The 12,627-nt window shown below is 40.9% G+C and overlaps 1 protein-coding gene across 1 annotated transcript in view; it reads right to left on the bottom strand.

Moving 5' to 3' along the window:
* The window catches only part of LOC147799661 (phospholipase D1-like), a 27,873-nt gene extending 15,246 nt beyond the window's left edge, over positions 1 to 12,627 (bottom strand). The window contains exons 1-9 of the mRNA XM_087134089.1: positions 12,469 to 12,627; positions 10,695 to 10,803; positions 9,085 to 9,150; positions 6,592 to 6,650; positions 4,080 to 4,190; positions 3,301 to 3,453; positions 2,320 to 2,463; positions 646 to 811; positions 162 to 272 (exon numbers count right to left, since the gene is read on the bottom strand). Of these exons, the coding sequence (XP_086990215.1) occupies positions 162 to 272; positions 646 to 811; positions 2,320 to 2,463; positions 3,301 to 3,453; positions 4,080 to 4,190; positions 6,592 to 6,650; positions 9,085 to 9,150; positions 10,695 to 10,803; positions 12,469 to 12,515 (966 nt within the window). The 5' untranslated portion in view covers positions 12,516 to 12,627. The remainder of the gene's footprint in view (positions 1 to 161; positions 273 to 645; positions 812 to 2,319; positions 2,464 to 3,300; positions 3,454 to 4,079; positions 4,191 to 6,591; positions 6,651 to 9,084; positions 9,151 to 10,694; positions 10,804 to 12,468) is intronic.

Raw genomic sequence — 12,627 nt, 5'->3', positions numbered from 1 at the left:
GTCGCCCGGCAGGAAGTGGTTAAGAGTTCCTGATGATGTAGAAAATGGATACCCAGTTCCAATATGGGCAGTAACAAAAGTATGTAACATCTTAACAAAATGGAGCAGAAGTGTTCACAAACAAGAAGGAAGGTGATCATGTTCGGCTGAATTTTACGTACCTTGATGTTGGGATGCAAGTCCATTAGTACATGCTTTGTGTGTTTGCTGCCAAGGTCTAGGGCAACGTCCACTTCCTTGTACAGCAAGATGAAAATCTTGACTCCGGATGCCTATTACCAAGGAAACAGGGCACAGCACTTACAGGTAACAGGTATACAGGTAACGTTACATGTTGCATGATATCAAAGTAGTTTCTTGTCCACTTTTTCTCAGTTAATGCTGGGCCATAAACAAACACGCATGTACATGTACTCAGGCCACAACTCCTTACCAATCAAAAACATGCACGAACCATCTCTTTGGAACTGTCTGCTAGTTTTCCTGCTTACGGTGAGCACAGCCATGAAATTGGACCCAGCTTAATTTCTAAGTTTCAAAGGAGAGGCAGAGTGTGCTGTAAACCTCCAAATCACTGCCCCATCTGGATGTCAATCAACAGCCTGTCAGCAGGCAATAACCAAGAGCAGACAACAGGCAACTTACAGCTTTCCTGCGCAGGATGTTGTCCAGCCTCCAGTGAGGCCCCTCCACAGCTGGCCTCTTCAGGTAGATCTCGGCATTGAGCCACCAGTCCGTGATGAAGATTTCTTGCTCGGCCCCTTCCATGGCATCAGCCAGGGCATCAAAGTACTTGGACCCGTCCACAAACCTTCAGAGGAGTACATGTACACACACCACAAAGCCATATTAAACTACTGGACCGCTAACTCCTCATTCCATGCATAGAAAAAATGACACCTAATCCCACCACTAATTCACTGTGCCCTAACCACTTGATCCAACTACACAAGGCTATTATTAGATAAGACTTTCACAGCAAAATGCTGTAACTTTCAAAATGTGAAATATATTCTCGTATTAATCGATATACTGGTAAGCAGGGTTCAAGTTGATAACATGTTGAAGTGAGCATTTCCCCTCAAATGTAACAAACTTCAAGAGTGCAAATTTGGAAAGGAAATAAATATGCTCTGGATTTGACTAAGATTCCTTTGCACAGACAGGTTGGCTCGGCAGTACCCATCCCTTTGACCACTGCTGTGTGCCAGTATTTTGCATCTCCCTGAACGACCACCATACCAATTAACGAAAAAAATTTGTTTCTTCAATTTCAAATACTGTCGAATAAATTTGAAAAGTAACAGCACAACTCAATCACACTGGTACCCTCCCTTGAAGGGCCCCACCAAAACAGCCTGATATTTATTCATGTGGCCACAAGATGATGTACATGTACCTAACACATGGAACACTTGGAAAAATCCCAAATGGAAATCCCAGATAACACAGACTGTCTAACCACAAATCTCAACTCAATTAAATTGCAACCTTCAATGCAATCAGTCCTTTTCCATTCTCTCTTCCACTCTCCCTCCACTTCCTGAATTTCCTTCCTATCTTTCAAGTGGCCTTATGAATGGATGACACGCATTGCTCAGGTTTTAGAGGAAAAACAACGGAAGTCATGTACAATTTCCCTTTTTAAACAGACTTGGACTTCAGAAACAGGGTGAAATAATTTCATCATGTTCTAATGCACCCCTCAGTTCTCAGTTAGATCCAACCCTGTACAGCTTGTAACAGTTTTTAATCCAACAGTTTGCAACTTTTATTTCCAGTACCTGACAGAAAATGTTGATCCTTTCTCAATTGATACTGACTACAAATTTCGTAATGTTCTGATGCATGAAATAAATCCTGAGATTGCTGTGGTGCTGGGACTTTGGGCGTAATCTGCATGGCATGTATGGTACATGCACGTGTCCGAGTTTCAATGATTTTCAGTTCATCACCAGAAAACACAAATCAGTCGGGCCAAGAACAAACACGCTGGTTCACAACACTTTTCCAACTTGAAAGTAGGAACTCTTGCTGTCACACCATCAATCTGCATTCTCGTTTCATATTTGTGCTAAGTATAAACTTGCCTTTAGGCTACATACATGTACATATCGGTACATTCTTTTACCAGGTCACTGGTTCGAGTCCACTTCAATCAATTTGTACTCCCATCAAGCTTGAACTAGCCTTATGGCTATACAGTAGAACACTGGTGAATCATTTTGCCAGTTCAGTGGTTCAAAACCCACTTCAATAAAAATTTTTCTGGGTTTCAACTGCCACTATCTAAAATGAGAAAACAGCAGCTGTACGCACCATCTGGCATAAGTGTCGGTCCTCTCCGGGCCGAAAGCGCTGAAGCGGCGCTCCTCAGTGTACTCTGACTTGGAGATCATCTCCATGATCTCAACCATCCAATGCCGAGCCATCTGCACTGAGTCGCACTTCACCAACAGCTTCCTGTAAAAGCCAGATGCACACAAATGATAAAAGGTCATAAAAACTCAATCGAGGAAACTAACAAAAAAATCGCATTACTGATTCCCGTATTGTTTACTTTCCTCATCATAATAACATACATTAACAAGCAAGAAGTACACGTACATACATGGCCCAAGTTGGCCAGCAGATTACAAAAAATAGTGCAAACAGATGGTCCAAAATTGCACCAAATTTGCTACTTTTTTGTGTCAAAATGCTGTCCTAAACAGCCAAAATTTTGTCTGCAGCAACCAAAATGCATCATTGTAGCACTTTAGTGAATTGTTCAAAATGGTTTACAATCTTGCCCTTTCACGGCATAGCACTGTGTTAACTGCAGTGCGTGGTGGGACAGAATGGAGATCGTAGGTGATATATCACCATACACTGCTATCATAAGTAAATGGAGTCGATTATCTCTGGTTCCAGAAGGCCAATGCTGGTTTTATGTAACCATTGTTTTGAAATATTCTGGGGTACGAGAGCATTACCTTCCAAAACTGGGAACTGTAAGATTGCACCTTTTGCTTGCTTGTGATCAAATGTAATTCCCATGTCTGCCATTTTCTCTACCCATGGCACACAACAGGTCGTGTACACCACACCAATGACCCCACTCTATCCAACCATGCACTGTTGTAAACACTATGTTACGTCATTGATACAAAGGGTAGGCTTTCACCACTGATGCCAACAAGGAAGAACTTAACGCACTCAATCAAATTGGATACAAGTCACAGACCCTCTACCTTGCCAGAGCAACTGGCTCACTGACATTGTACATTCTGCTGCCAAGTTGTATCAAGTTGAATCTACCTGTACTGGTTGGAGATAATGAGGCCCGTGTTGAGATTGGTCTCTTCGATACCCCACTTGGCATCAAAGTCTGCATCGGCCAGCATGACCGCCCGGATGTGACCATCGCTGGGTCTGACGTAAGCAACAAAGGAGTCCTTGGTTACCAACCACCTGAAGTGAAGGAGTGAAGTAAAAAGATGAGCACCTGTCAAGGTCAAGGGCCTCGGTACACAACCTTCTATGTTTCACCAGCTATTCTGTTCTGGACTCTCTACTGGTCAGTAAAAAGAGGGCACAAGACCAATCAGGAAGGGCAAACATTACCGCTGTGGCACTCAAACAGGTACCTTCTTAAACTTGAGGTGTTTGTAGGTTTGGCAAGTCACAACAGCCTAGTACTGATCAAAGAGGTATTTACTACACATGTACCACCTGCCCAAGAGTATAGCGCCACAGCAGTATTGAATGGCTTGCCCTCTGGTTGATGCATTAGTCCATGTGGTCTAATGTGTTGTCCTTACAGTCTCCCTTTTCTGACACACTGCCACCCTGGGTCAGGATTGCCCTGTGGAAGCCACTCAAACGGACCCTATACCCACAATGCCCTCCTATAATCCCATTTTTTGGTTCCAATCGTAGGGTCTGTGCACAAATCCTACTGAGAACTTGGTGCTCGCCGTTCTCTCATGAAACCCTTCGCTCCAAGTCCTCAGTTGTATGGGAGAATGATAGCCAACCTACTCATTTGTGCTGAGATTTGTAAAAACTGGCGAAATTGAATTTAACAGTGACTCTACCTTTTACTGTAATGGGCTGCAACTGATGTACAGTCTGTGCACACCAGGCAAGGGCAGCATCTAGTGATGGGCACTCGGTGACCTCCTGACCTCTTCTGAATCCAACCTTCCCTGTTGACATTCAGACACAAAGTCAAATTCTTTAATGCTCACATGCACTGGTATGCCTGAACCCCGAGGCAAATGTTACAACACTCTTCCTTTGAGTAAGAATTACCATTACTGATTCGTAAATACATGTAGTTATTACTGAAACGATTACTGAGATACTTGTAAATATTCATGAGACATACAATCCATACATCGAGCTGTGCCTCTAAAATAGTCACCAATGAAATCCAAGTACTTGACACAAGATTTTTTTAAAAGTGACTATTCAAATCATGGCTTTGTCTCTGGCTCTATTTCACACCTGAACTTTATGATCTGGAGATTCCGGCTCAATATTCATCCTGTCTCTTCTGCAGGAGTACATGACACTACCATTTCAAGCCAAACTCTGCAAGTGACTCCATGTGGGTGACATATTCAGTACAACTGGTTGTACATGTGGTGCCAGTTACGATACCAAAGACAATGAACACAGTGGAACGCTGCTATAACAAACAAGACAGGGTCCACGCTAAATGTTCGGTACAGGGGTCGTTCGGTATGGCGAATTTAACTGTTGCCATTGTTGCCATGTTGAATAGCGCCCTCTCTTGTCTAACTGAAGAGCACCCTCTTGTGATACCTTGGTTCGCTGTTTTTGTAATGTTTTGCCGTTGCAGTCAAGTTTAAGGTTTCTAGAAATGTATCTGTTAATTATTTTTGTTTTTTATTTAAACTTTAGTCAAAAAATTGATATCAAGTTTATCCTAAAAGTCGTGAAACTACTGCTTAGGATCGATCTCTGATGAATGCTGTGGGGAATCTCGATTGATTTGTTTATCGGCAGCACCCTCTTTAGACTATTATTAGTGCAATGCCACCGTGCGCGTACGTGCGGTTTTCTTCTGCACCGATCATGTGGAGTCGCAAAACCAGTGTCTATTCAATACCGTTGACAACTAGTGGCTTTCCCTTCTAATCCTTGGGGAAATAATGGCCACTTGTCACTTTCCAACATCGCCGACTGTTTTATCATGTTGGCATTCGGGAATTACAAACTGCAACTGAAGAGTGTTCGGTAGGTTCTGTGCACAAATTATTGGGAGCCAAGGACGATGTTCAGTACAGCCGAATGTTCGGTATAGCGGTGTTTGGTATAGCGGCGTTCCATTGTACACTAGTTCAGAATTATTGATCTTCAAAAAGAGAGGAATTAACCACTTCCTGCCGGGGACTCTGGATCCGGACACGTATGCTTTGTATACGTGGCCGGGGTCTCTGAACTCGGACGAAGGGAACAGGGCCTTGTAACAAAAGACCAGGCTGCTGGGCATTACGGACATTTTTTCACTCTCAAAAGTGGAGATAATCCAGCCTTGTTTTGAAACAGTATCCCACAGTTTGGGGCATTTAGAGCAAGCAGATTACCACCAGGGACAAAAGCGCTCCACCACCACAGCGACGAGCCACACAGCACCGCTGCATGCCAATCTGGCCCCTATTGAAAAGAGGTCAGCAGTCCACTCAGCCAGATTCGTGAACAAAAGAATATTACGTAACACCACAAAATCTGGGCTCTTTTCAGAAGGCTGCAGGCCTGGCTGAAACACTCAGGCATGAACAGATTTTATCTGTCTGGCTAGAGTGGACACCAGACATGCCTTCATGTGTTTGTAAGTGTCCAGTAAATGAAGATAGGAATTTTTAAAGAATTTTGAAAACAGAAAAAAATGATAAATATCCCGCCCCAGCATCATCAACATTGATAAATGCCCCAGCAGGAAGTGGCTAAAAACTACAATGACAACCTACTCTGAATAAAAATGACACTCAAGGAAATATTTAAAAAACTAAAAACTGTGATGAGAAAAACGGTTACATGTACTTGTGGACAATGTACCACATGAATTACATACAACATATACAATATAACAAGTTTATAATCACAGAATTTATCTCCTGTTCTGTTCTTGCCTACAAGCAGCAAGCAGCTAATACACAGTATTATAATAGGATGTGGGAATATTCAAATATGAAAACAAAACTGCCATCAATGATTGATGAGCAATAAATAAATAAGGAAGCAGGTTTCAAAGCACGGCCTTTTCCATGAAAATATCATAAAGTCCATCAAATTGAAAGCAATATTTGTATTTTGGAAGTACCAATATTGTATTTTAACAGAAAGTGAGAATGTTTACATGTGAAACACAACTGTTATTGGAAAGATTCATCAGCAATGCATGTATATCAGAAAGCCAGTATTGACTCAGTACTTTTCACAGAAAATATCACAGAGGCCATCCAAGCTGAGAGCATCATACATTTTACATGTATTGAAAGTACCAAACACGCCTTGTTATTTGCTAGATATATGGGAATGAATCAACATGAAAGTCCAACTCGTAGCTGAAAAACTTACTTTCCTTTTGGTCCCAGCTCATCCACAAAGGAAAGGTGGCTAACTTCCAGAAACTCCAACTGCCAAAACAGCCAAAAGCACATACCAGGATTAAAATGTGAGTGCAACTTTCCTCTGGGTGGAATGCTGTTTACATATAGTGCATGCTTTCCTATAAGGCAATTTTTAAGTTGGTTTTGCATCTTGGAGACGTAGATTTTACACTGAGTGTTCTTTACTTTGCCAACATGGATTCACAAACACTGCATATTCAGCATTGTGTGAGGGCTTGTGAAAACACCACAAGCTCACTTGGGTGGGACTCGAACTAGTGCAGACATCTTTACCACTTGACCACTAGCTGAGCTTGTCTGGGTAAACTTTGTACATACAGTGTTTACAAATGATAGCAAAACCACTCAATATACATGTAGATCAGACAAATTCTTATTGGCTTTTTCGCAAATTTGCAAAAAAGGTATTCTTTTTGTTCTGATTTTTCGGCTTTTTCGCAAATTTGCGAAAAAGGCATTCTTTTTGTTCTGATTTTTGTTCCCCAAAAGGCCATTTAATTTGTGCACGTTTTTTCTGGCCACCACTTTAGTGCCTAAACAACTCCCGAATGTCATCAAACTTACACCAATGAAGGACCCTTATGCATAGATGTGCATAGAAGCATGAAGTCATGATGATGTCATCAAGTGATTTTTTATTGATTTTTCAATATGTTTTTCGGCCCATTCACGTTGTACACCTTTCTGAGGCACAGTTTTGGTCACTTAGCAATCTTCAATAATTATCAAACTTACACCCAATGACGACCCACATGCAAAGTATTTTCCAAATTGATGACATCATCATGACGCCACCATTTGATTTGTTATGCATTTTTTAATCTTTAATTTTCCCCATAGACTTTGTACATAGATTTCAAGTTGCAATATCTTCAGCTAGCAGACTTGAATCTAAAAGTTACACCAAGCACAGATGATCAGGCAAATATTCTACCGAAGTAGTGATGTCATGATGAAGTCATCATGTAAAATATTTTGAAATTTTCAATCTTTATTTTTTCCCATAGCTTTTTGTACACAGATTTGAAACGGCTACACTAACTAAACTACATGTCCGATCGGGTTGAAACCTTGCGTGTATCCACAAAGGGATGTGTTTGAGATGAAAACTGGCATGATATGTTGACAATGTCATCACGTGACAGGCACGTGACATTGAAGGGGCACTCTTTACAGCATTACATTTCCTAAACAGAGTCCCAATTTCTATGAAACCTTGCGTGTATCTTGAAAGGGACGTGTTATAGATGAAAAGTGACATTATGTAATGATGCCGTAACCACATGACCATGCAATCACGTGACATTAAAGGGACATTCATTAACAAGTGTTCCTTCTACACTACATATATGTGATTGGGTTAATTGAAAGCTCTCATTTACATGTTTTTAAAAAGTGTTACAGACTTAAACCAACGTGATGTGCCGACTTTTCCAGTATACACAAATTGTTCGAAATTGCAAAACAATGCGAAAAAGTGCTCTGTTCTCTTGGCAAACAGACAGATAAGCTCTCGTTTTATTTTCTTTCTCTGATGGATAAATATGTATTGCACGAAGCAAAATGCACAGACCGCCACCTTTTCTGAAAAGCTCAATACCCAAACTGGATGTGGCCGAATTGGAAAAACCATCTGTTTGTAAAACCTATGTTGAAAACATGCTGCCACTTCTAGTCACTTGTAATGGCCATGGTCACTAAAGTGATAAGCTTCAAATACACTGTATAGGAGTGACAGGTTAAAGTATAATGAGGTATTGTATAATTTGTTTTACAGCTTACAGTTAATAAATAACTTTTGTCATAGTCTGTGTGATTACTTTTAACTGATGAACATACATGTTCATGTACATGTATGCATCATACATGTACATGTCATAACTATTCGGTCAGTTAATATTTGTGTGACTGTCACTGGTAATTGTAAGCAATCTCTTTATCAACGTGCAAACTGGCATGTGCACAGCATGTAGGTACTGCATAAGCTGGTGCCCAGCCAGCTGGTACTTTATCAACCTTTAACATTGTACAACAGGCCACATGACAAGCTCTCGGCCCATGAGAATGGCTGAACTGTCTTAGGTTATTATGTAGAGTATTTAAAGTTGATGCCTGTACGGTACATGTACTTCCTGAACAAGGACACTGAAGAATTGGGAGACTTCTCACATATCGGTACATTGTAGGGCTGGATAGCTCAGACGCTACAGAACCAGTACAGTGTATTGCAGATAGTGGGTTCAAATCCCACTCAAGCCAATCATCATTCAATCTTCGACATGTACATGAATAGGGTCTTCACTGCATTAAATAGGAATTCATTAACCCCTTACAAAATCTGTGTAACATTTTTTTAACACTTTTCCCAAAACTCACGTTCTGCAATTGTAAAAATTTAACTTCCTAGATCTTTTCATATCACTACTGGTACAGTGCTCACCGTTTGGGGGTGGTTCCGATACAGAGGATTTCTCACTAAACTCTTCAAGTACACTTCGTATTGATGCTGACAAATAAGCAGAAAAAAAACATGATTTAAGTGGGTGCATCATATCGACAGAAACTAAAAACTGCCACAGAAATCTACAGAACTGACGGTGTTGAATAATCAGAGAGACCAGAAATACATGCTGCGCTGTTAGAAATATACAGGAAGGTATTGTAGGGTACCACTTTCTGTTCTCATTTTCAGATCAAATTTCAGATTTGAAATTTACATCCTGATTGAGGGAGTCTGTGAGTATAAAAATTACGATTAATACTCACAATATCCGATCAGATTTTATCAGCTTGTGTGACTGAATTTTTTCACTGGTAATTTCTGCCTCTCGGATTGCCTACTGCAGCATACATGTACACACATACACTGTGTGACTTCCACTCAAGCCGACATGATAAAAAGTGTTAACTATCTTCACAATGACTGTGCACAGCCTTACATTTGATTCTGAACAAAAAAATAAAATGTGAATAAACAAAATTCCCATGAAAATCCAGCTTCACTATAATACCAGATACTGTGATGATAACTTCACTTCACAGGTAACAGAGGTCTATTACTGCAATTCCAGTAAGGACAGCCATGTGGTACTCAAATGGACCATTACGGTAACAGGCAATTTTGCACAAGCAAATTTATCTGACAAAAAGAAATTAAGATGTTCGCTTCTTCCTATGTTATGCGTTCTCCAGGGAACAACTGCAACAACTGCATGTAAAGTCATGGATCATGTGCCTGTCTGACGACCAGCAAACTGTTTTCACCGAGTTGCAGCCATGCAGCCACAAGGTAGTGGCTGGGCTGTACCCTAATTCCTCAATTCTACAGAATCCTACAAAACCTTATTCTGGGAGGTTAAGGTACGGTAACACTCACTCTCACAGCTAGTGCAGTTGACCAAAGGCTTAAAATTTTTTCCTACGACAAAAGTACATTAACATGGGTCAAGTACACTACGTACATGTATATACATAGATTGGTTGGACAGTGAAGGTCTGAAGACGTCAAAATATTGAAAAGCCAGGAATAATATTTGGGACAATTTAGGATACTTACCAATACACACAGTATCCAGTACATGTAGAATCACTGCACATGTACCAGCATATTCCAAGTTCAATGTAATATATTTCCACATTGATGAATAAGTACTGTACGTACATGTACATGTACATGTGCATGTACCACAGGGAAATTCAAGAATCCAGGCAGCATAATTATGGAGAAGAAGAGATCTGTCCTGTGTATAAAGTCTGTGACATTTGGGGGGGGGCAAGTGTTTGATGTGGGGTGGGGTGGGGTGGGGTGGGATTGGGTTGGGTGTTTTTGCTTGGGGACTTCCAAGGCACATTTATAGTTTCAATTTTGTTTTGGTCGGATGTGTTTTGTGTCATAAATGTGCACAATGTATGAATGTGTATTACTTACCACACAACAAACAAGACAAACATTATAAGGGTAGTTTTTATTTCATAAAATCATAGTAAACTAAGGCTCCTAACAATTGGTGTTAAGGTACAAAGCTGGCATTGTGCAGTGTGAGGACTCACCATTCTCTTAGGCAGCTGCTGGGCTCGTACAAATGCATCGGGTGTCCTCGGAAAATGTGCCAAGTCCCGATCACGGTTGGCCTTGAATGTTCGCCTCCTCTGAAGATGGCTGGCCGAGTAGATGAAAAAACAGTGAATGTAATAAAATCAGATAAACAGAACCAAACAAATGGTGGGGTTGGAACTAATATTTGGAGAAATGCAACACTGGAGAAACTATTGCACAGGCAGATAATCAGCTGCACATACATGTTACATATATCTCCCCCCAACATGCCAAAATATTCAAAACTTAGGCTTTTAAGCTTACCAGATATTACACACAGTATAAATGTACACTTTTCAACTGTGATATTCCAAGATTTGCCACATGGACTGCAATTGTGCCTATTCTTACTTGCCCTAGCCTTGATTGTAACAGGCACATTGTTGCCAGCAATAATTCAAATTTCATCAAATTTGGCTGGAATACAAAATTGAAAGGAGTGGGATTAGAATAGCAGATTATGATGCATGGATTCTGAAAGTAAAGTAGGCTCCGATGTGACTCCTGTTCATTGAACCATGGAGCTATTAAACACAAGGAGTTAGAACGAAGTCCCTGCAGACCGTAATCCGCAAGGATGCATTTGACAAGGTGGTGAGGTTTCATGCCGAGGCAGTTGTGGACAATGACAGAAAGGACAACGAATCTTCCCATGTTTTTTGTGTGCTTTTTTTATTTTCCTCTGGACCAGCTACATTCTTTCAGTTTTCTTGTGCGTATTTTTTGGAGAATTTGTATTAGTAAGTAATTCTGTTTATTGTTAAGAGAGACGTTTTGGGGATGTAAAGACGTAACCAGACTTTCATTGTCATTGGAATATCGGGACAGTCACTAAAATTATCGAAATTTAAGTCTCCAATGACGATGGTTTCTATCTCAAGGCGGCCATGTTGAACATGCAGAAGTGTTACGGACACGCATGCGCGGTACCCATGATCCTTTGCAAATGCAACTCCGAGGATTTCTTTTAGCCCGCAAGCAGCGCAGAATTTGTTTTGTCCTTGCAGCATGTGAAGTGCTGGCGGTGGCCATCATTGACCCTTTTGATCTCTGTATGTGCCGACTTCTTCTGTTTAATAGCTCCATGACTGAACAGATGCTAACAAGTCATGTACATGCACATGCATGCACTGCAAGTACATGTACATACATGTACATGCATACATGAAAACATCCAAGTACAGATGTACCCAATTAGGAATTACAATGAAGAGAAGTTGTCTTAGTCGGCACTTCATCTGTGCCAATGTGTGGTTGGAGGGCAGGACACTCAACCTTGAAACCAGTTGTTACCTGGACCAACAGTGTCAAAATGTCACAAAACGTGCGGTTACCAAACAAAAGCTTTCACTTACGTGTACATGTACATGTAATCCCACAGATACAAACATGTACATACTTTGCAATTGTTGGTTACCAGTACATGTACGCAAACACAACACTTTCTTATTTTTGTTCATTAGGCCATGCGATCAGTTTGTACTCTTCATATACATGTATGTACCGGTAATACATGTATGTACTAGTATGCATGTTACGTATGCGGCACGCCCAAATCTGTTCTTTATCAAAAACACATGCAAATTTATACCCCTTTGCAGGAGCAAGAAATTATAGTAAAGTGCCTTGCCCAAGAACACAAACACAATGATCCCAGCTGCGGTTCAATTCTGCATATTGCAGAGAGAAACGGAGTGCTCATGTGGGTGATGCTGCATTTGCACTCACCCGCGGTCGCCTATGGGTATGGCAAGACGAGCTTTGTACAGTAACATCTCTTCGTGGAGCTTCAAAAAGTCGTTGCTCCGACGCTGTATTGTCCAGATGCAAGTGCCATGTTTCACCTCGATGAAGTACCTGGATTCGCAGAAAATCAGCAGGGAAAAC

The sequence above is a fragment of the Acanthaster planci genome, linkage group LG03 (assembly GCF_054643075.1).
Source record: "Acanthaster planci isolate LZ-2023a linkage group LG03, COTS_SCS, whole genome shotgun sequence".
NCBI lineage: Eukaryota > Metazoa > Echinodermata > Asteroidea > Valvatida > Acanthasteridae > Acanthaster > Acanthaster planci.
The sequence above is the reverse complement of the archived record's forward strand: the minus strand, read 5'-3'. Positions and strand labels throughout refer to the sequence as shown.